The 23,707-nt window shown below is 36.3% G+C and overlaps 1 protein-coding gene across 5 annotated transcripts in view; it reads left to right on the top strand.

Moving 5' to 3' along the window:
• TMEM68 (transmembrane protein 68) overlaps positions 1-23,707 on the top strand; it is a 42,927-nt gene that overhangs the window by 17,371 nt on the left and 1,849 nt on the right. For 2 of the 5 annotated variants that reach the window (XM_081816012.1, XM_081816013.1), the window contains exons 4-8: positions 3,168-3,335; positions 5,952-6,145; positions 8,381-8,551; positions 11,311-11,371; positions 13,023-13,162. In XM_081816012.1, the coding sequence (XP_081672138.1) occupies positions 3,168-3,335; positions 5,952-6,145; positions 8,381-8,551; positions 11,311-11,371; positions 13,023-13,162 (734 nt within the window). Of the gene's footprint in view, positions 1-3,167; positions 3,336-5,951; positions 6,146-8,380; positions 8,552-11,310; positions 11,372-13,022; positions 13,163-14,032; positions 15,614-23,707 lie in introns of those variants that run through there. The other 3 variants (XM_081816014.1, XM_031034732.2, XM_006739499.3) reach the window with 3 other exon arrangements.

Here is a 23,707-nt window from a genome sequence, read left to right as displayed (position 1 = left end):
TTGTAGTACAGGAGAGATGTTTTCTTGACATCTAGTTCAAATTTCTCATCACAGTTTTTTCCCCTGCATGTAGTAGTTAGATTTTATAAATCATTTTTGTTTTTGATGAATAAAATGGGGGGAATTTCTAAAATATAATTTATATGTTTGTGAATGAAACAAAAGTTTGCAACATTAGTAAGTTACCCATTTGTATATAACAGTTTAAATGATGTTTTATTTTGCATTGGGTCAAGAGTTTCTTAAGAGTTTTATTTTTATCAATGAATTATTTAGTATGCCAAAGCAGGCCCTCAATGAATTATTTTATGACTAACTGTTAAATTTTACTCTAGATTGTGTTATCTCAGGGAAGCCATAACTTAATTGATGTCTCCTGCCCTGGCCCTCTTCACTAGTCCCCTTTATCTGTTCATTTCCCCCTTTTATAACCTGCTGGTAACAAGTAGAATCTCATACTCTTGTGAAACTACTCTGTATCAAGCTTACACAGAAGGGTCCAGATTATGTTATAGAAACTAGTGGATTCAATAAAGTATGCTTGATGTTTCACAGATATGTGATTCCTTGAATAGCCTTGATTAACAACCAGAGATAGTCTTAAGTTTTAATATTGTCTATTAGGTTGGAACCCAAAGGTTCTTTATATTTTATAGATTCTATGATTCTAAGATCTTACATGGTTTTTTCATAGAAGGCAATAATGACTATTGCTTTTATTCATAGACTTTTTAAAAATTAATATTCCAAGTATTATACAAAGAACTTATTTTCCTAAATCATTTGACTATAAGTACCTACATTATCCTCTCTTTAAATATACACTTTTAGTGTATATTTCCTACAAATAAGGATGTTCTCATATTTAACATCAACAAAACCATTAAAATCAGGAAATTAACATGGATATGTTACTAATCTTTAGATCTCATTCAAGTATTTGGCTTTCCATTAGACTCATTGTTTTTATAATTTCCTTCTATCTGCTGAAATTTCTTTCTTTTCTTTTTTTAAAGATTTATTTATTTTAGAGAGAGTGTGTGTGCAGTGGGGAGGGGCAGAGGGAGAGCGAGAGAGTCTTAAGGAGACTCCACTCTGAGTGCAGAGCCCGACATGGGGCTTGATTTCACGACCCTGAGATCACGACCTGAGCCAAAACCAAGAGTAGGATGCTCAACCTACCTCACCACCCAGGCGCCCCATCTGCTGAAATTTCTAATCTGATTATGTATGTGTTCACTTTTCTGCTAAGTCCTTTAACATATTAACCATGGTTATTTTAAAGTTATTATCTGATAATTTAAACATTTGGGTCTGGTTCTTTTGATTAGACAATCTCTTGACAATGGATTTATTTCTTGATGTTTTGTATGTCTCACAATTTCTTTTTATTGAATTCTGGGCATTACTTGTAAAAGAACAGTAGAGAATGAGGTAAATACTTATAACTGAAAATTGACCTTTTGCTGTCAGGCCATTAGCGTCGGGTGGACTTTAATTCAGCCTACTCTGTAATTAAACTAGGTTTGGGTTTTATCCTAGCTCTACATACCTTCAGTTCAGCACAGACTACAAAATCCTGCTGCTACCTTGTGCATTAGTATAGGGCCTGGAGTGCCAGAGGGTTTTTCTCCATCTTCCTTCTCCATCCTTAATCCAGTATACTTGTGCCACAGAGGGGGTCTCTCTTTGCCTTTGCTTAAAACTCCATGTGAAGCTTGTGGTGGGTTGGGGATGACAGGGGCCGCTCTTCAATTTTCTTGGTTTAGCCAGAATTGTACAGAGGTCCTGTCTGCCTGAAGCTCAGGTGTGAGGCTTTCTCAATGTCCCTTTGCCTCTTCCCCATGGAAGGCAAACTGCCTTGTGTATGTGGGAGTTTGGGGTTGGCAGCAAGTCTCTTGCTCTTCCTCCGAGTGGTAGCAGATCTCTGCTTGATGTCATTTTAGAACGTGGGCCTACTCTCTACCTCATCCTTTGGCTTCTACCCTTTCCCAGCAGTGGTGGACTTCTGCCTGAGAGTGGAGTGGTAGGGTGAGGCAAGGGTGAGGGGAGAGGGGGAGTGAGTTCTGTCCTTTCCAGCATCAGATGCTTTTTGTATATGCCCTTTTCTTAGAAGGGATGGAAGAGTTTCCTGCACCTCTTCCAGTGTCAGGTTTTGCTTTTCCAAGGGAAGCTTCTGAGAAGCAAGTGGGGTTTTGTTCTCTATACCATTTGCAGGGGCTCTCTTGGGTCTCTTCCCTGCCGTGCCCCCGCTTTTTCTTATAAGCAACCACTGAGTCCTGTGGAGGAATGTTGGTGAGTGTGAAGTCTTGTTTGTATCTGGGATTCCCAGTGATTCTACACTCAATGGTCACCTGCACTTGGCCTTTAAATTTGTTAACATTTCAGTTATTTTCTATTTGTCTACTTTTAGGGCACCTACGTCTTCTTCCCATCCTTGGTTTGTCTCTCATTAGAGGAGCTTGTCTCCCATTGCAGCTGTCGATTCATCTATTTGAGAGAGCAACCTCAGCTTTCTGACATACTGCTTTTTCTTACTTTTAGGGTAGGGGCGAGGTTCTCTTATGGCTTGAGTTTATTCTAGTTTTCTCCTTTTCTGTTTTTGTAGCTACTTTCTCCATCAGTGAAAAACCAGGCTCACGTTATCCTTAATGTGTAGACTCATTTGACCAACCCCCCTGTATGTAACCAACCTCTTATCACTGCTGCCGTCCTTTGCCACTCACAGACACCATCTTACCCCACTCGGGCTGATACCCCATACTAGGCCACTGAAGTGTCTGCATACTATCCTCTAACCCTCATGCTTGATCCCACCTGTGGGTCCCCTCCCTTTCCCACTCAGGCCCCAGCACCGTGTTCTAGGCTCTCCTCCTGTGGGGGTGCACTCACAACTCTGCTTGGACTTTGACTCTGGGCCACCTCATGTGGATGCCCTCCTCACCCTGCCTTGGCTCCAGCATGCACTCCAGGCCACCCCTCCACCCCAGACTTCGCTCTGGCCCACCTAATGGCTATAGGACTGATTTGTGCAAGAAAGGAAGGAGAAAAAGGAAGGCTCATGCACTTCTATAAGAAAAGACTGAGTTTCTGACTTAGTAAACATCCTTTAGTGTAAATAAACTAATAAATATATTTTAAGCATCTGTATTTTGTCTTTCTAACAGGTTATGAAGTTCATGGGATGGAAAAAATACCAGAAGAAGGACCAGCACTTATAATTTTTTATCATGGAGCTATTCCTATAGATTTTTACTACTTCATGGCTAAAATTTTTATCCATAAAGGCAGAACTTGCCGTGTAGTAGCTGATCACTTTGTCTTTAAAATCCCAGGTAAACTTTGACTGTAGATAGTGATATAAAAATGTTTAATTAACATGATCAAATTATGTTAAAGTCTGTATCCTTGAGGTCTCTAGTATCATTTGGAAAATCTTTTTGCCTTTTTAGGGTAATGCACTTAGCTCTAATTTGGGAATATCTAATTACGCTATTTAGGTAGTATATCTAAATATAAAAACATTATGGTCAAAAATGTTATCTAATTTTTTCTTTATAAACAGGTATTTAGTCATTATTTTTCTAAGTTAAATGCTGAACTTTCACTTTAAAAAAATAAATTGTAACTTTTGCCACGTAATTAATTTATATTTTGGTATAGAAGGTAGTTGATTTTTCATATGATGAATTTTTCAATGAGATATGATTTTTGGAGTTTAACTTCATAGTAATTAAAGTTTGATTACTATCAGTATTATAGCAAATCAGAATTATTTAAAAAAATCAACCAGGATATATTTTGTCTTCATATAATAATATTGCTTCAGAAATCCTATCCTAAAGAGTCTATATGTCTTCATCATACTTGACTTGCCGTCTAGACTTATAACTCTTAAAATTAAGGACTATATTCTTAATCTGTTCGTAAAGGCTTTATACCTTTTTAAAAAGATTAATTAACCAAATAGTTTTAAACAGAGTTTTTAAAAAGTCATTCTAAAATAAACTCATTGGTAATAAATCCTATTTTCTTTTGTCATTGAATGACCAGAAATAAGCCAACAAAGCTTATAGTATGTCCCCTAGAATAATAAAAGCCAAAGCCACCCATCAACCAGAGAGACAAACACCAAGCAATGAATTAAATAACAGTCTACTCAGTGGCTTTCATAGACAAGGTTAATGTTTTGGGTATCCTTGTGTCTGTATAAGCTAAATTAGTTAGAAGAGGTTTTTCTTTAGAAAGCAATATGATCACTTTATAATAAATTTGAAAACTAGAGAAAAGGAAAACATCATTATAATCTTACCACCCTAACATAACCAGTTATCGTTTTTATTTATTATACTTCATTTTTAATTTGCATATTTTTGCATGTTATGCAAACTCTTTTGTGTTCTTTTTAAAAAAAATGTAATGTTAGGATTAACATTTTACATGCTTTATAAAGAATAGTTTTTTTTTTTTAAAGATTTTATTTATTTATTCATGAGAGACAGAGAGAGAGGCAGAGGGAGAAGCAGGCTCCCAAGGAGCAGGGAGCCCGATGCGGGACTCGATCCCAGGACGCTGGGATCATGACCTGAGCCGAAGGCAGACGCTTAACCATCTGAGCCACCCAGGCGCCCTATAAAGAATAGTTTTAATGTATGACTAAAATATTTACTTAACTAGTTTTCTCTTATAGGATATTGGGTTGCTTCCATTTTTTTTCTTTTTATACATAATATAATGTGAATATTTTTATTTAGCACTTGGCTTTTAAAAAGATTTCCCCTTTCTGATCTTGTAGTTTATGAAACCTATTATGAAAATGCATCCCGTTAAGTCAGTGAGCTTTTAATATAATATGGGGTGAATATTATCCCATTCTCAAAAATAATGTATTACAATAACATCAGTCCTCCAAAGTTCCAGTTTAGGATTTGGTTAAAATAGTTAATTACTGATAGGATTATTTCTTTGATCCATAAATAGTTGTGCTTTGAAAAACTGTATAATATTAAGACTTGGAATTGGCTGTTACTGAATTAAACCATCACTTTATTAAAAACTCTTAATGATTTTGCTATTATTATTGACTTAAAAAAATTTTTTTTTTTTAAAGATTTTATTTATTTATTTGAGAGAGAGAGAATGAGAGAGAACACATGAGAGGGGATAGGGTCAGAGGGCAAAGCAGACTCCCTGCCGAGCAGGGAGCCCGATGCGGGACTCAATCCAGGGACTCCAGGATCATGACCTGAGCCGAAGGCAGTCGCTTAACCAACTGAGCCACCCAGGCGCCCGACTTAAAAAATTTAATTGTGGGATAAACATCATCTAACTTCTAATTTCAGCAGATTTGGTTATGGCTTGCCAGTTTTGGTAGGGCTAAGTATAGTCAGATTTACATTCTCTTGAGTGATTCTTTTTCTTATAGGGTTGAAGGAAGATTAGATTTGTGATTGCTGATGGGATATCATTTCTGATTGCTCTAATAAATACTGTAGACAGTGTTTGGCCCTGAGATGCAGTGGAAGGAGCTTTGGACTAAACATACGTGGACTGGAATCTCTGCCCTGCCATCGGCTAGGTGTGTGACTTTGAGCAAGATACTTACCCTCTGAGCCAACTTTCTTTGTCTGAAAAATGGGGATCAGAATCCCTGTTTTCCAAGGATTTTGTGAGTTTTAATTCAGAGTTTGAATATGTACTGTAAACCAAGTAGTAGGTGATTGCTGAGGAGATGATCACTAGGAGGTGATCAATAAGACATAGCTATTACTTTACCAGCAATGTTAATTTTATGTAAGCCTTAAGAGTTCCTGTTGATTTCAAAAAAAAAAAATAAGAAAAGGAATTTACTGATTTAAGTATAGATATTTATGTAGGTTGTAAAGATTTTTGTCTTGAAGAACTGGACAAGAAGTACTTAAGATATATCTTCATGCTAATGTTTCTTACAGGGTTTAGTTTATTACTTGATGTATTTTGTGCTCTACATGGACCAAGAGAAAAATGTGTTGAAATTCTGAGGAGTGGTCACTTGTTAGCTATTTCACCAGGTGGAGTTCGAGAAGCCCTAATTAGTGATGAAACCTACAACATCATTTGGGGTAATCGTAAAGGCTTCGCTCAGGTTGCAATTGATGCAAAAGTGGTGAGTTGTATAAAACTAATTATTAAAGTAAAGCTAGGTTGAATTTAAAATAAATGCTTACATAGTGGGCCAGAATATATAAGAATTTAGATATTTTCATTGTGCTACTTAAAAATTAGTGTACATAACTCTTTGTTAGGATAATGATAGAGAAATATTCCTTGAGCTTGGAATGCCATCTTAAAAAACTCAATCTGGAAATTTGGCAAATATCCATCCAAGTTTTATTTTACTTCAAAATCCAGCTTCTTTTAACTAGATTTGTAAAATTTTTTGTATTCCTTCAGTTACATCTTTTTCAAAAGTATAATCATTTCAGTTCTATGTATTTTAAGCCTTTGGTATGATTGAGTTGGCATATTTCAGTGATGGTTGTTGGTTGGTTTCATTGCAATTCTTTTATCTGTGACCAATTTGTATAATAATAGGACTTGAATAATACATAACTCCTATTATTTTTTATCAGCAAATGTGATCAGCTATCTGATAGTATGAATAAAGATGAGAAATAGATATTAATGTAATTTAGATCTTTTAAAAAGATTTTATAAAAGAATTAGTCAATAAAATTAATGTTCCTCAGGGATCCACAGTAATTATTCTACTTAGCAGACTGGAGAATGTGAAAGCCATTTTGTCCTTTTCTTTTGCTTTGGAAAGTAATTCTCAACTTTTTGGTCTCCATATTGTACTTTATCCTATGAAACACTTACTTACTACTTATGGAATGTTTCTTCTTTGTTTTCTGTTTTCGTTGTAGATTGTCTGTCAGAAAAAGAAATGGTAGGACCTTTGACAGGATGGTGTTCTTTTTCCAGGCCAATTAGTTAGAGACTGTTGCCAATACTTTCATGTCTCAGTTTTTTTGTGTACCCATTGCTGCTACATAGAGACCAGTATGCACCCTTAGCTTACCTGTTCATCTTGCAAAAGCGATTAAAAAGAAAGAGTTTATGGATGACTCATTCTAACCCAAGACCAGTATTTGGAGAAAAACGGAAATTTTCTTTTTTTTAACTGCGGAGTTAAAATAAAATGCATTGAGCTTTATTCTCTCCTGTACACATGTACACGTAACTACTAGAAGTTATTGCTGTAGTGCTTTAGTAATGTGATCCCAGAATAAGAGTTAATGTACTTGCCCCAGTGTTTAATAATAGACAACATAAAAATTTAAACATTCTTGTCCTACAGTAGATTATAAGCTCCCAAAGGACAAGATCATCTTTTTATATTCTGAGTCCTTAGTACAATGACTAGCACTTAGTACAATGACTAGCCCTTAGTAGGCTATTTGAATTGAATTGAATTGATTTTTTTTTTTAAAGATTTTATTTTTTTATTTATTCATGAGAGATAGAGAGAGAGAGAGAGAGAGACAGAGACAGAGGGAGAAGCAGGCTCCCTGCGGAGCAGGGAGCCCGATGCGGGACTCGATCCCAGGACCCTGGGATCATGACCTGAGCTGAAGGCAGACGCTTAACCGACTGAGCCACCCAGGCGTCCCGAATTGATTTTTTTTAACACAGTATTAAGCACTACTAGAAAGGGACATTTGGAATTTAACTTTTTGTTAATAGTATTAGTGATACAGAAAATTAATTCATAGCACATTTTATTTCCCAAAAAGTCTTAAGCGCTGATGTATAAAACAAAATTCTAGAATATATGAATAATATAAAGTACAAAAGGATATATGCACCATTGTACAAAAATTAAGGGTAATGAAAGTAATGTCTATTAAAGCAATGATAAAAGCTAAAACCCTAATCAAGATAATTTAATTTTCAGGTTTATATTTTGAAAGGATTATTTCTTACGAAGTTTAAAGGTAAAAATGACAAAAATAGATTTGGAATTATATAAATTGATCATGAGATTCTAATTTCTCATCCTTAACTTCACAGATTTAAGGAACATTGCCTGGAAGAAGGCCGGAAAGAAAGAAATTATAGAGAGAAAGGAACAATTTTTTTTCAATCTTTGCTAGAGTTTCTAGATAATTAATTAAGATAATCTAGATAATTTAAGGTTTTTGTATGAAACTTGAGAACATTTTATATACATCCTTTTGTAAGTTTAAAGCCAGAAATCCTTAACATTGTTGATTTACAGGATAGCATTGTACATTTGATAACTATTGTACCACCCCAACCTCTTGTAGTGCTTTTAAAGACTTTATGTCAGTACTTGTACAGTAAGTAGGTGACATATATAATTATTCCAATGTTACAGATGAGGAAACTCAGGCACAGAGAGATGAAGGGATGGAGGGATCGGGTCATACAGCAAGGCAGAAGCAGAGCAGAGCATACAGTTCAGGACCACAGGCAACCGGGGCTGTTGCCATCTCTGACTGCATTTCACAGTGAGTCTGCTGACCTTGAGATTAGAGGGACCTTCCAGATACATGAGGGGGCTCTTTCAACCATATATAGAGATAGTCGTAAATGGTACAAGTATCCCATCTGGAAAACCCCTTCATAGTCCTCACAAAATCATCATAAACTTTGGGTAAAAATTTAAGACTGTTGGAGGAATAACTACATTTAAATTGTGACATAGTAACAAATTAAAGTGAAAAACCTAGATTGTCAATGCAAGTTCACACAATATTGGTAAAAAATGTTTAAAGTTTATCTGAAAGTTACAGGCTTTTTAAAATAATTTAAGTCACTCTTATTGGGTGAAATTGCTGAGAATTTTTAGGGAACTTCATATCTAAATAAGTTGGAAAAATATTAGCCCATTTACTCAAGTTGGAAAACAACTGATATAAAAGAAGATAACATTTTTTTTTTGAATATTTTATTTATTTGACAGAGAGAGACACAGCACGAGAGGGAACACAAGCAGGGGGAGTGGGAGAGGGAGAAGCAGGCTTCCCGCCGAGCAGGGAGCCCGATGTGGGGCTTGATCCCAGAACCCTGGGATCATGACCTGAGCCAAAGGCAGACGCTTAATGACTGAGCCACCCAGGCGCCCCAACATTTGTTTTAATAAAATTGTTTATATGTATTATATCAATCCATAAAATAACCTTTGAGATAGTATAATTATTATTATTCCCACTTTATACATGAAGAACCTGAAGCATAGACATGGTAAGTAACTTGTCCATTGGTGCTCACTTATTTTTAGGGGCAAAGTTTAGACTCTAAGACCATATTAAACTAATTCCCCAAGAATAGTTTCAACAAAATACACATTCTCTTTCTCTTGCACACATGTGCACACACGTACATAAGGAGACACATGTATACATGCAAACAATTTAATCTAGGTTACTTATGCTAATACCTTATATGCAAAAGGTGTACAAGGAAAGGAATGGATAATTGTACTACAGTATCAAGTTGTAATAAAGTAATGCTTATAGCTTTAAGGCTGTTAGCTTGAATGCAAATTTAGAAACCATATGCCCAGACTCTAGCCTGGAATACTGAGCCTGCTAGGGTAAGCATTTTCCTATTTAGTAGGTTCTAGATATATCGAGCTTCTGGAGAGTAAGCTATTTAAAGGGTGGTATGTACCCTGAAGAGTCTTTATAAAGTGCATGCTTCAGTATGAACCTAGGGGTTCATGCCAGTCAGACATAAATCCAGCAGTACTGGTCAGAGAAGACGAAGGGTATATATATGAGCTGAAAGGTTTCTGGTTCTTTTTGGGCATTTTATGTTCTCAACTCTAAAGACATTTTATAACTCTTTAAAACATTACGATGTCAGCAGTCACTATTTCGTAAAACTAGTGGTGGTTTCCTAGATCATAATCTGAATTTTGTACGAAAGAGTCAGTGTTTTCTGTTTTAGCTTTGTGAATTAACACCATGAAACTTTAAATTCTTCCATCAGAGTGCCTTTCTTTACCTGACTTCTTTTTTCCAAACTGGTTTTAAGATTGCGGCTGCCTGTTTCTGACACTTTATATTCAGAGAATACAAACTACTTCATTATGTGCATTGTCTCTCTGTCCTGTGTCTTCATTCCTTCTTTAATTCATCCATCACACTTTGTTTCAGCACCTAGTCTGTTCCAGGCACTATTCAGGTGCTGGGGATACAGCAGTAAACAAAACAATGTCTCTGCTGTTAGAGGTCTTCCTTCTGGAGAGGGGAGAAATACACTAAATAAATGATCAGTAGTTCTGTGTGAGGTAATAAGTTTTATGAAGAAAGCTATACCTGTAGTCCCTTTCCTTCAGTCCACCATATTTTACTGTTTTCCACAGCTGAGTAAGAATGGCTTTTTAAATGTCAGCTTATTTAAATATCTCCAACCCTGTTCACTAAGGCAGATAACTCTGTATTAGACAAATACTGATGGTAGAATGTAAGTAAAGTGATACTCAGTTTTCTAAATTCTAAAACATCGTTTAATTCAATGTATTTTATGTGCATTTTAAAGTGTTTTTATTCAATTTTTTATCTACTTCAGTTTCACCATGGTGGAACCTCCTTACATGATCCTTTGCTACTTCATCATTGTTTTAGGACATTTAATTAAGGTCTCCATTTAAAAAATCATACTTAATCACAGATATTCATGGAATAATAAAAACCATGAACTTGTGAGCAGAAATCCTCTAAAATCAATGATAAAAGGAATTGTTTTATATATTTTCCTTTTTTTTTGCAGTCTTATGCTTTTCATTGATGTTCAAAATTTTTAGATTTAATAATCTCACACACAAAAAAATAGTGTTTCCGTAGTTCCGTGACAGCATCTTGCCAAAACCTGTCATTTAAATTTATATAAATTTCCCCATAGAGGGAATATCTACCTTGTAACTTTTTCTCCAGTGAGCACACTATTCAGTGGGCCACCAAAATCAATTTAATTTACCACATTAATTTTATTTAATGAAATTAATGATTACTGCAATCTTTTATTTTGAGTGTCAAGAGTTTATGTGGAAGGTAGGAAAGTTGGTAAATGAAATATTATGTATTACCACTAGAGGGTAGTGTTTCTAATTTTTGTTTTTACAGATGATCAAGTTAAATTTAGTCTGATAAATCACACTGGTAATAAAAGTATACCTTTATTTTAAAAATACCTCATTCTCATAATCTTGAACAGGCCCTCAAAATTTTGCATTATTGACTCAGTGGAGATATTGAATGGATCAATATATTTACTTTTTAATTCAAATTCTCTCTCTAGCCCATTATTCCTATGTTTACACAAAATATTCGAGAAGGATTTAGATCACTTGGAGGAACAAGTAAGTTCTGATTCATACAGTTTTTCTAATTATAATGTAATATTTAGAATGAAATACTTCGGCTTTTGAACACTCTAAGAAATTCTTTTGAATTACTACTTTAGATAATGGATATATTATTTAGATGTTTTTCTATTTAAAGTCTAAATGATAACTGATTCTAAGTAATGGCAGTTCTGAGATGTTAGATTTTTATTAAGAGTCTCGTATACATACTGAAGCTTATTTGTTTCATGGGCTTCTTAAAATTACAGAGTGAGTTATCTAATTTCCTTGGTTGAACCACGCTGTTGAGGTTTAGAACAAATGTACCCATTGCCCAGACTATCTTCCTAACTCACTGCTGAAGAAGTTACAGCTTTAAAAATGGATGACAATATGATACTGAATTAAGATTAACAACCTAAGGATGTCTGCTTTGGTTCATTTCTGTTACTTCTTGTTTTTTGCTTTTTAAATATTTTGAACCATGATACATTTATATTGTAAAGTTCTTTTTGCCTAACTTTAATTTATGGGTAACAAAATAAGCTTTGAGTGTAGTTATAGGAGTGATAACGATTAGAAGTGCTTTTTCTTTGCAATTCCTCTGTTGTTTTCTTTTTATTTTGAAATTTTCAGTTTGTTTTTATACCCTATGGTTTATATATTTGATTGACTATATTTTATATCCCTAGCACTATATTGTTCCTATCCACATACAGATCCTCTCCTAAAAAACTTTAAACTTCTGTTGTTTCTTTTATGTGTAATGTTGGTATGTTGTTGATATTCTATTACTTTTTTTAGGTGTTAACATTTTTTCCCTTTTTTTTTCAAATTTAAGGTGGAAAGGCAGATTGATGTGAGGTTTAGCTGTTGCTGTAGAATTATTTCTTCTAATTTTCTCTCAGGTTATTTCTTCAGAATTTAAGTTGCATAACAGAAATTATTCCTAATTTTGTTTCTTTAATCATAAAGTGGTTTAAAAATTACTGTTGACAGCTTTTTGACTTTCTTTTTTTACTTAATCCTCCAGTTTATTTTACATTATTACTGCTTTTAATCTTGCTAAATTTCATACTTGGTCATTAGCATTAGTGATTCTTTGCTACTCTGCATTTTTCTTAATTTACAATAATGTTTTTTTCTTTACCTATTTATTGATGCATTTTAGTTTCATGTTTATGTGAATTTATCTTACGCTTTTATTTTTTTTCTTTTATTCATATAAGTCTTTATTTGTGAGTCTCTAGACTTTTTAGCTTCTAGCTTTTGGTTGCAGTCTTTACCCATGGCTTTGTAATAATAGTAATTGGTTTGCCTTTTAAAATTCTCATATGTTTGAAAGCTCATTTTTAAAAAAATTAATAAACCTTATTTTGGGGGTCATTTTTAGCTTTACAGAAAAATTGAGTGGAAGTACAAAGAGTACTCATAAAGCTTCTCACCACCCTCCAGCTTCTCATATTAACATCTTACATTAATGTGCTCCATTCGTTAGAATTGATGAAAAGCTCATCTTTAAAAAAAAACGTATTGTATTAATTGCCAGGAGATGATACTGTTTGCTATCTTCTTCTAAGTCTTACATTATTAATTATTAATTTGAAAGTTTACAGTTGCTCAGAATATTTAACCAATTAAAATAATTTTGTTTGCTTTAAAACAGGGTTATTTAGGTGGCTTTATGAAAAATTCCGCTATCCGTTTGCTCCAATGTATGGCGGTTTTCCAGTGAAATTACGCACCTATTTAGGTGATCCTATCCCCTATGATCCAAAGATAACAGCAGAAGAATTAGCTGAAAAGGTAAATTATTCTTTCTTTCTTAATCTTTGAGCAGATTTTTACTTTCAATTATTATATTAAAGTTGAATTCATTAATTAATTCCACAGACACGTTCCTGAGATCAGTAGCGCTTTTTCCCCCAGGGGACGTTTGGCAGTGTCTTGAGACATTTAGTTATTGTCATGACAGGCAGGTCCTGGGAGGTGGTGGAGCTACAGACATGTAGTGAGTAGAGGCCGGGGATGCCGGTGAACTTCCTACCATGCACAGGACAGCCCCCTGCAACAAAGAACCACTCATTTTAAAATGTCACAAGTGCTGAGAGGTTGGGGCTCTTGGCACTGGTAATTAAAAAGTGTCATAAGTGATGTCCAGAAGAAAGAGTTGACTTCCATAAAAAGAAAGTGTTGTTCTTGTTTGATAGAAATATCCTGGCAGGAAAATGGAATAGTTTTCAAGAGTGTGGGTTATGAAATCAGGTCGTTCCTAGCTCCACTATTCATGTGCTGTGTGACCTCAGGGAGTCTGCAGAACAGGGAAAAGAATAGTACCCACTCACAGTTGTCCCTGAGGATTACGTGAGATTGTACATGATCATTGTTTAGAACAGTGAGTGAGGGGCGCCTGGGTGGCTCAGTCGTTAAGCGTCTGCCTTCGGCTCAGGTCATGATCCCAGAGTCCTGGGATCGAGCCCCGCATCGGGCTCCCTGCTCCGCGGGAAGCCTGTTCTCCCTCTCCCTCTGCCCCTGCTTGTGTTCCCTCTCTCACTGTGTCTCTCTCTGTCAAATAAATAAAATCTTTAAAAAAAAGAACAGTGAGTGACATACGGTAAGTGCCCCGTGAATGCTGGGTATTAACATTATTAACAATAGTGAATACTGTCGTCCTAGGAACTTGCAGTCCAGTGTGGGAGCTGAAGAACTAAATCAGCGTTTATGTGGTGATGCATTAACCACAATGGTGTGCTTACAGCAAGGTTTCTTAACCTGGGTGCTACTGACATTTTGTTGTGGAGGCCTGTGCTGTGCACCGGAGGATGCTTACCACTGTCTCTCACCTCTACTCACGAGATGCCAGTAGCACTCCCCATCCTCATGTGATCCTCACCGATTGTGATAATAAAAAATGCCTCTAGACCTCTTCATGTAACGCCCAGCGGGGCAAAATCCCATCTGATTGAGAACTGCTGTCTTAGGGTATTATGGAAGCACAAAGGAAAGATATCTAAATTAGATCGGGGATGCCTCCTTGAGAGAGGTGATGGTTGAATTCAGTTTGGAAAGACAAGGAATTAGCTGGACAGAGAGTAATGAGGTAGAGGAAACTGAATGTATAAATGATGGCAATATGATATAGCATAAAATCTTTGGGGAGTTGAAAGTAGTCTTTTATAGCTAAAAGGAATATATGTTATGGGAGATGAGGCTAGAAACACAGGACGGGTCTGGACTATGATGGCCTATAATTGATTTTGTTTCCTGAAAGCTGGGGCAGGGGTGGCATGTGGCGCTCTTGAAAATAGGTGAATGGTGTAATACGTTTGCGTTTGCAAAAATCACTGGAAACAATATGGAGGCTGAATTTGAGTGAGACAGTAGAAGCTCAAAGGGGAAAAAGACTGCTTTGTGAAGGAAAAAATAGGAAAAGCTTTCTGGAATGAGGGCATTTGTGGTGGGTCTTGAAAGAAGGATGTGACTTGGACATGTGGACTTGGGGTTGGAGGAAGAGTATGAACAAAGAAATGGCGGTAGGGAAGTTGACCATGTACCAACAATGGTGAGCAGTCTGAGGGGGTTAGAACAGCAGGGTTGGGAAAAACTGCCTGATAAATTCTCCTCCAGGAATTTTGCAAAACACATTAACATATTAAAGGTTCTAAGAAGCCCTGCAACAAAGAGGTCTATTTAACTTTGTTTCAAAGCACATTTTCCATTCTCACCTGACCAAAACCCTCTCCTTGTTTTTCCTTCAATAGCACTTAATAACAATTGGGGAATCACTAGCTTAATGGGTAGGGTTTGGTTGAGATGAAACTGGAAAAGTAAGTAGGAGCTATATTTTTAGGCCCTTAACTATCAGACTAGGGAATTTGTCTACCAAATACATTTCAATTAGGATACGCCTCTGTTTGGGAGTGGCTCATATCAGTTTCATTCAAATTTGTTTGGCGGAAGCAAGCAGATGTATAATCTGTTTCTCTACAATGGTTTGTGAGGATGACTCTAGCAATTGTGATTACTTAGATACACATAAGTGTGCTCTTTAAGAGCAGAGGTTATGCTATGAATTCTTGTGTCTCCAGTTCCCAGCACAGCGTTTGGTATTTAATTAGATCTCAATAAATGTTTGATGAATGAATGAATTACATAATGATATTTTTATCTACTTGAAAGGGAGAGCAAGGTGCAGATTTGAGAGATTTTACAGAGATAGAAAATACCAGACTTGAAACCTAATTCTATAGCTACCTGCAGGATATACTTATATGCATACTTTTTAAAAAATTTTTATTTCTTTGAGGGAGAGAGAGAGCACAGGTGAGGGAGAGGGAGAAGCAGACTCCCCACTGAGCAGGGAGCCCAGCACAGGGCTCAGGGCTCGATCCCAGGACCCTGAGATCATGACCTGAGCCTAAGGCAGATGCTTAACCAACTGAGCCACCCAGGTGTCCCTGCATAGGTTTTAAAAAATATTGCACTGGAGTTTGGGAGAAAGGTCAGAATTGATGATGAAGTTTTAGAAGTTATCTGCATGAGACAGTTACTGAAGTCATGAGCTTTACAAAGCAGCTTAGAGAGAGAAGGAAGAGGACTTAGGACAGACTGTAGGGCAAGTAACATGTAAGGGGTGTGCCAAGGAAAACACCCAAAGCTGACAGAAAGGGAGATGGCAGAGAGGTGGGGAATAAGTAAATTTGTGTGAGAGAAGTCAGCAGGTGAGGATGTTTAAAAAACAGGAGTGATCAGTAATATTCATCCCTGCAAAGACATCAAGGAAGAAAAGACCACTCAGCTTGCAGTTACACCTTCGGAGAGTATAAAACTAGATAAAAGCCATGAATGTCATATTATTGAATCACCTGGAGAATGGGATGAATGTGTTTTGATTACAACTTTATAGCAGCCTTTTGTATGTATACTGTGATTTTTTTTTAAGTTTTAAAGTTGTGGTAAAAAATATAAAATTTATTACTTAACCATTTTTAAGTGTATGTTTTATTAGTGCTAAATATATATTTACATTGTTGTGAAACCAATCTCTAGAACCTTCTCATCTTGCTAAATTGAATCTCTATACCCACTGAACACCAACTACCCATTCTTTCTCTCTCTCTTTTTTTTTCATATATATCCATCAACATTTTATTCTGGTTCCTTTATGGTCTATGCAAGATTCTTTTTCTCCCCCAGCTTTATAATCGAGATATAATTGACATATAACACTGTAAAAGTTTAATGTGCAAGGTGAAGATTTGATACATGTGTATATTGTGAAATGATTATCACAATAAGGTTAGATGACACTTCCAGCACCTCATAATTACCATTTTGCGTGTGTGGTGGGAATATTTACGACCTTTTCTCTTAGCAACTTTCTAACATATAATATAGTATTATTAACTGTAAGTAACCATGCTGCACATTAGATCCTCAGAACTTACTCATCTTAGAACTGTAAGTTTGTACCCTTGGCCAACATCTCCCTATTCCCCCACACCCTGGCAACCCCCATTCTACTCTGTGTTTCCACGAATTCATCTTTTTTAGATTCCGCATATGAGGAGAATCATACACCAGCTCACCACTTCTTCCTTGCAGCCCCTGGCAACCCCCATTCTACTTTCTAGTACTATGAGTTGGACTATCGTAGAAAAGTGGAATCATAGTGACTGGCTTATTTCACTTAGCATGTCTTTCAGGTCCATTCATATTGTAGCATGTGACAGGATTTCCTTCTTTTTTTAAAGCTGAATAATATTCAGCTGAATAATATATGTATATGGCACATTTTGTTTATCCATTCATTCATTGTTGGACATTTGGGTTGCTTCCATTTTCTTGGCTGTTGTGAATAATGCTATAGGTAAAATCCATGTGCAAATATGTCTTCAAGATCCTGTTTTGAATTCTTTTGGATATATACCAGAAGTGAGATTGCTGTATCATATGTGGAAAGAAAAAACTCCAGCTTTTCCCTCCTATAGGGAAAAGCCCAGTTCTTTTGTACTATGCCTTTCTTTCACTTGTGAGTCTCCTTTACTTTTACACACAACGTGACTTCTGACACTTCTGGTCACCAAATGTGTGGAGGTTTCTCCCCCACCAAGCAATTCTCTGACACCAGCTGGAGGTCCTGTAATTTAACTCAGTTCGGACACTGTCTACCTGGAGATAGCATAGATGCCGCAGGGTAAGGGCTCAGTCCCACAAGGCTATTCCCACCCCACTCTAGATGCTAATCACGAGTACTGGGTCCTCAGGTAACCCACAACTTCTGTCTGAGTTGGCTACAAATTGGAGGTTCCCATGACCCCTCCCCAGGTTCAATTAATTTGCTGGAATGTCTCACAGAACTCAGGAATACACTTACTTTTATCAGTTTATTAAATGATATGATAGAAGATACAAATGAACCGCCAGATAAAGAGAGAATGTAGGGCAAAGAATGGGAGGGCTCCAAGTGCAGGGCCCCTGTGGAGTTAGGGTGCGTCACCTTCCTGGTGTGGATGTGTTCACCCACCTGGAAGCTCCCTGAACTCTGTACTATTGGGATTTTATGGGGGGTGATGGAGTCGAGCTGAAAATTCTAAGCTTCTAATCATGGTTTGGTCTTTCTGGTGACCAGCTCTTATCCAGAAGCCATCCACAAGTCCAATAGAACAAAAGACACTTTTATCACCAAGGAAATTGTAAGGATTTCAGGAGCACTGCATCAGGAACTGGAGTCAGAAACCAAATATTAGAACAAAAGGTGCTTCTAGTACCCTTATCACTTAGGAAATTGTAAGAGTTTCAGGAGCTCTGTGCCAGGAGCCAAGAGCAGAGACCAATATGTATTTTCTATTATTTCACACTATGATAATTCTATTTTTAACTTTTTAAGGAGCCTCATCCATACAGTTTTCTATAGTTGGCCATGCCATTTTACATCCCTACCAGCAGTACAGGAGGGTTCCAATTTCTCTGCATCCTCGCCAACACTTGTTATTTTCTGTTTTGTTTTGTTTTGTTGATGGTAGCCATTCTAATGGGTGTGAGATGGTATCTCATTGTAGTTTTGATTTGCATTTCTCTAATGATTATCTCAACTGATGTTGAGCATCATTTCGTATGCTTGTTGGCCATTTGTGTATCTTCCTTGGAGAAATGTGTGTTCAAGGTATTGGCTCATGTTTTTAATCATATTATTTGGTTTTTTTGTTGTTGAATTATAGAAGCTCTTTATATATTCTGGATATTAACTCCTTATTAGATAGATGATTTGCAAATATTTTCTCTCATTCCATAGGTTCCTTTTCACCCTATTGATTGTTTCTTTTGATGTATAGAAGTTTTTGAGTTTGATGTAGTCCTAGTTGTCTATTTTTGCTTTGTTTCCTGTGCTTTTGGTGTCATATTCAAGAAATTATTGCCAAATTCACTGTCATGAAGCTTTTCTCCTATATTTTCTTCTAGGAGTTTTATAGTTTAGTTCTTTAATCCAATTTGAGATAATTTTTATATATGATGTAAGATAAAGTTCAACTTCATTCTTTTTTAATGTGGATATCTAGTTCCCTACCATCATTTGTTGAAGAGACTGCCTTTTCCCCATTGTATGGTCTTGGCACCCTTATCAAAGATCATTTACCGTATATGCAAATGTTTATTTCTGGGTTGTCTGTTCTGTTCCATTGGTCTATATGTTTGTCTCTATGCCAGTATCACACTGGTTTGATTTTTGTAGCTTTGTCATATGTTTTGAAATTGGGAAGTATGAGGCCTGCAACTTTCTTCTTTTGTCTATTTAGAGTCCTTTGAAATTGCAAATGAATTTTAAGATTTTTTTTTCTACTTCTGCAAAAAATGCTGTTGGGATTTTGATAGGGATTGCCTTGAATCTGTAGACCACCTTGGATAGAATGGACAGCTTAACAATATTAAATCTTTTAATCCATGAACACAGATGTCTTTCTGTTTATTTGTGTCTTTAATTTCTTTCAGCAGTGTTTTATAATTTTCAGTGTGTGAGACTTTCTCCTCTTTGGTTACGTTTTTTCCTGAGTATTTTATTCTTTTTGATGCTATTGTAAATGGGATTGTTTTTTGTTTTTTGTTTTGTTTTCAGAGTGTTCATTGTTAGTGTATACAAACACAACTGAGTTTTGTGTGTGGATTTTATATCCTGCAACTTTGCTGAATTTGTTTGTTAGTTCTAACTGTTCTTTTATGGAGTGTTTAGGGTTTTCTATGTATAAGATCATGTCATCTGTGATGACATTTCCTATGCATAAGTCTGATTTAATCCTGTAGGGTGGACCTTATTATTGCTGTTCTACCCGTAAGAAAACTGGATGATTTAGTCAGTTTTGCTGGGGTGTGCTGCAGTAACAAACAACCAATCTCAGAGGCAGTAAAGCTTACTTCTTGTTCATGTTGTATTTCCCCTGAGATCCACCTCTTCTTTCTCCTGGGTTCAGGCTGATACGATGTTGCCATGGTAAAAAGAAAATGTCAGGAGTGGAACCTTTTAAAGCTTCTGTTTGGAAGTGGCTTACTTACTCCCACTGACATTTTACTGGCCAGAGCAGTCACACGGCCACACTAGACTTGACTGGGACAGTATCTGTATTCTTCCCAAAGGATGGCCCAAAAGACAGGGGCTGGTAGGCAGAGGGAATAAATCACTGTAATCTATTATACCATACTGGGACTCAGCAAGACCAGACACGTAGAAAAGGATGTACAGCTGAAACAGCTATAATGTTATATTAGATGAGACTATTCAAATCAGGTAGGAAATTCAAATAGATAGGAAGTTTCACAAAGGGAACAGTAAAGAAACATTATGTGCCTTGTCTATGAACTTCATTCTTAGAAAACTTACCGCCAGTTATGCTGCTGGTGCATTAAATACTCACAGTTTATTGTCCTCCTGCATCCTGAAAACAAAACTCTTTGACACTGGTTTTCAGGGTCAGGACATGCTCTCTGCGTGCATGATGCTTCTCTCATCTTGATCCTGAAGTGATGCCTTACTGATAGGGCTCCACGAGCTTTTACACCAGGGTGAGACCTTACCCAGTGACTTTGCTTCTACCCGCATGCACTTTACTATTTATATAACACATTTCTTTGCTGCCCCCAAACAGTGCATTCTCCTGTAGAATATAACCAAATTCTGTTTTGTTCTTTTAAAATTTTTTTCCTGTCTATTAGGATTTAAGTGGGTCAGAGCTACTTAGGAACACTTTTTACAAATACCATATATTTTTATGGGCAAAATAGAAGGTAATAGAGAAGGAGGGGGAAAAGCCTGGTGTGGAGGTTCAGGGATCTGGGTTATAATCCTCGCACTACCACTAGGCAGCAGTGTCACTTTGAATATATATGTTCTTTTCTAGGTCCCAGTTTCCTTATTTGTAGAGCAGATAAATTGAACTAGATGATCTCAGACGTTTCTTTCAGGTTTCTTAAATGAACCCTGTTCCCTTATTTTCCTCAGTTAAGGAAAATTCCAGTTAAATTCCAGTGCCTTGATTTTTCATATGAGGTTTTTTCATATGAGAGCAAAATTTACTCACATTCGTGTCACTGGTAGAATTAGATATTTTATATATTAAAATATGTAAACATAGTACAACCTTACCTATTTAAGTAAGAAAGAAGGCCTTTCTGAATCCTTGAAATACCTCAATTACCCTCTCCAGTTACTTTATGTACTTTATTATCAGTACCAAAAGTAACAAGTAGTCTACCAAAGCATAGTAGAATTTCTTGGGGGAATTTATTTAAATACATCCATACATAGCTGCCATATTCATATTTTTGATTGTATGTTGTCATTATTGAACTAAAGTATACTTGAAATAAGGAATACTTGAAATTTTCCTTTTGTGAATATATTATCATGATTTTCCAATCTTCACTGTTAATAATATAAGCATAAACTGTAAGATAATGATCCCTGGATTATCACAAATTCAAAATTATTAGCATCCAAATTAATGTAGAAATGAAATCTCATTTAAAAATGGGTGATAGATTGTTCAGTCATTTGACTGTGGAAAACCATTTTGTAAGCAGTATCTAAATCTAAATTAAAATATAGTGTGCTAATGCTGAACAGGGCACTTGGGACATTTCCTGAAAGTTCTCTCAGCTTAATCTTTTGTTCCATCTCTGCATTTACAGTGTCTGTTTCTGTCTGTCTCTTTAACTCTCTCTCTACAGTCTCATCCACACATCCACATATATATGTAAATATAGGTTTATTCATATATACATGCATATATCATATATATGTATTGTTAGGGTGGAAAGAAGTTGGAGAGAAGTGGATAGATGTGAGTGGTATTTGGGAGGTGAAACAAATGGATGTTGCCGATGGATTAGCCATTGTGAGTGGGAAGCAGGAGTTGTTAAGGGTGACTCCTAGGTTTTGGCTTACTTGGCTAGGTTCCTGGTAGTGTCATTTGCTGAAATAGGGAAGGAACTAAGAAAAAGACAAAGTATGAGGGAAAGAATGTTAGGTTAGTCTTAAAGATATTGAATTTGAGGTGCCTTTAAAACATTCATGGGAAGTCATATTGAATATTCCTGTTTGAAGCTGAGCGGGCTGGAGATACAAATTTAGGAGTCATCAGCGAATGAAAGTTAATTAAAGTTGTCTGAACCTTTGAAGAATAAGTCAGTGCCTGATTTTGGGATTATAAATCTGCAAAGAAGATTGGAAAGGAGCAGCCTGAAAGCTAGAAGAAAAGCTAGCTTTTCCTCCAGTATGAGAATTTCAGAAGCAAGATCAATGGTGATTGAGAGGTCAAGTAAGATTAAAAGACTGTTACTGGGTTTGGTGACAGAAAGGTGTCATTGGTGATTTTGCAAGAGTTGTATTTTCTTAATGCATTGCCCTGATATTTCGTCACCCACAGCACTTCCTTGACACCTCAGTTCATATTAAATTAAGCCTCTACTTTTTCACTTGGTGTTTAAGGCCTTTCATGATTTAATTGAATTCTAATTTTAGAGCCTTGTACACCCAGCTTCTGAACACATACCTGAAACTCCAGCCAAACTCACGAACTCACCATTCCTTAGGCAATTGTTTTCCTGTGGTCTTTTTCCTCCTGCTTTTGCCTTCACTGTCAGTGAAATCTTACTGGTCCTTGGAGACCCAGACCAAAGAGCGGCTCATTCATGTGTCCTTCCCTGTCATTTCCCACCAAATGAGCTCTCAAGTCTGAACTTCCAAATGCTTTCTTTTCACATCTCAGATGACAGGTACATCTTACAAATGATCTTACGTTTTTATTACTTTGTACTTGATCCGTTTATTAAGTTTTGAGCTTGAGATTAGAGACTTGTTTCACTAATGTTACAGCTTCCAAAGCATCTGTTTTCTAAATACATGAATACAATTTAAAGAATATACTTCACAGAAAACAACCTGTATTAGCCACTTTTAGTCACTGTGCCAAGTACCTGAGGACGTGGTTGCAATTTCATTTAATATTTACAATAAGTGTATGAAATAGTTCTCCTTTCATAGATGTGAAAACTTGTGCTTTGGAGAGGTATACTTTTTTAAATAAAGATTTTATTTATTTATTTGACAGAGACAGTGAGAGAGGGAACACAAGCAGGGGGAGTGGGAGAGGGAGAAGCAGGCTTCCCGCTGAGCAGGGAACCTGATGCAGTGCTCGATCCCAGGATTCTGGGATCATGACCTGAGCCGAAGGCAGACACTTAACGACTGAGCCACCCAGGCGCCCCTAGAGAGGCATATTTTTAAAATACATCTTTGGGTTAGGGTTTATTAATTATATTTTAAAAGAGATGCAGCTCAGACTCTTCACTATAGAGAACTAATGGATCATTACTGGAAGGGAGGTGGGTGGAGGGATGGGTGAGATAGTTGATGGAGATTAAGGACGGCACTTCTGATGAGCACCGGGTAATGTATGGAAGTGGTGATTCACTAAATTGTACACCTGAAATTAACATTACACTGTATGTTAGCTAACTGGAATTTAACTAAAAACTTAAAAAAAAGATGAAGGTCCAAAATTTACAAAAAGAAGGCTATTGAAAGGCTAGCATCTGAAAGGAAGTGTGTATGCGGGTACACACATGCATTATGTGCATGCACAGAAATTTTTTTAGATAGCCACAAACTGATCTAAAAGTAAAAATTATTGAAATTTGTCGTGAATTGAATGGGAAACAAATAGTTTTGGGAGATTTCTTATTATATCTTAATAGACTTTTCCATTGCTGTGACCTAATTTAAATTCCTGTTAAACTCTCTAGAAAATGACCTAATGAACTGAAAAGTATATCAGCTCATTCATAGTTTTCCTCACTTTG

The sequence above is a fragment of the Leptonychotes weddellii genome, chromosome 4 (assembly GCF_054177405.1).
Source record: "Leptonychotes weddellii isolate Sample4059 chromosome 4, ASM5417740v2, whole genome shotgun sequence".
In the NCBI taxonomy this organism is placed as follows: Eukaryota; Metazoa; Chordata; class Mammalia; order Carnivora; family Phocidae; genus Leptonychotes; species Leptonychotes weddellii.
Note: the sequence above shows the minus strand (reverse complement) of the source record. Positions and strands in the feature narration are given on the sequence as shown.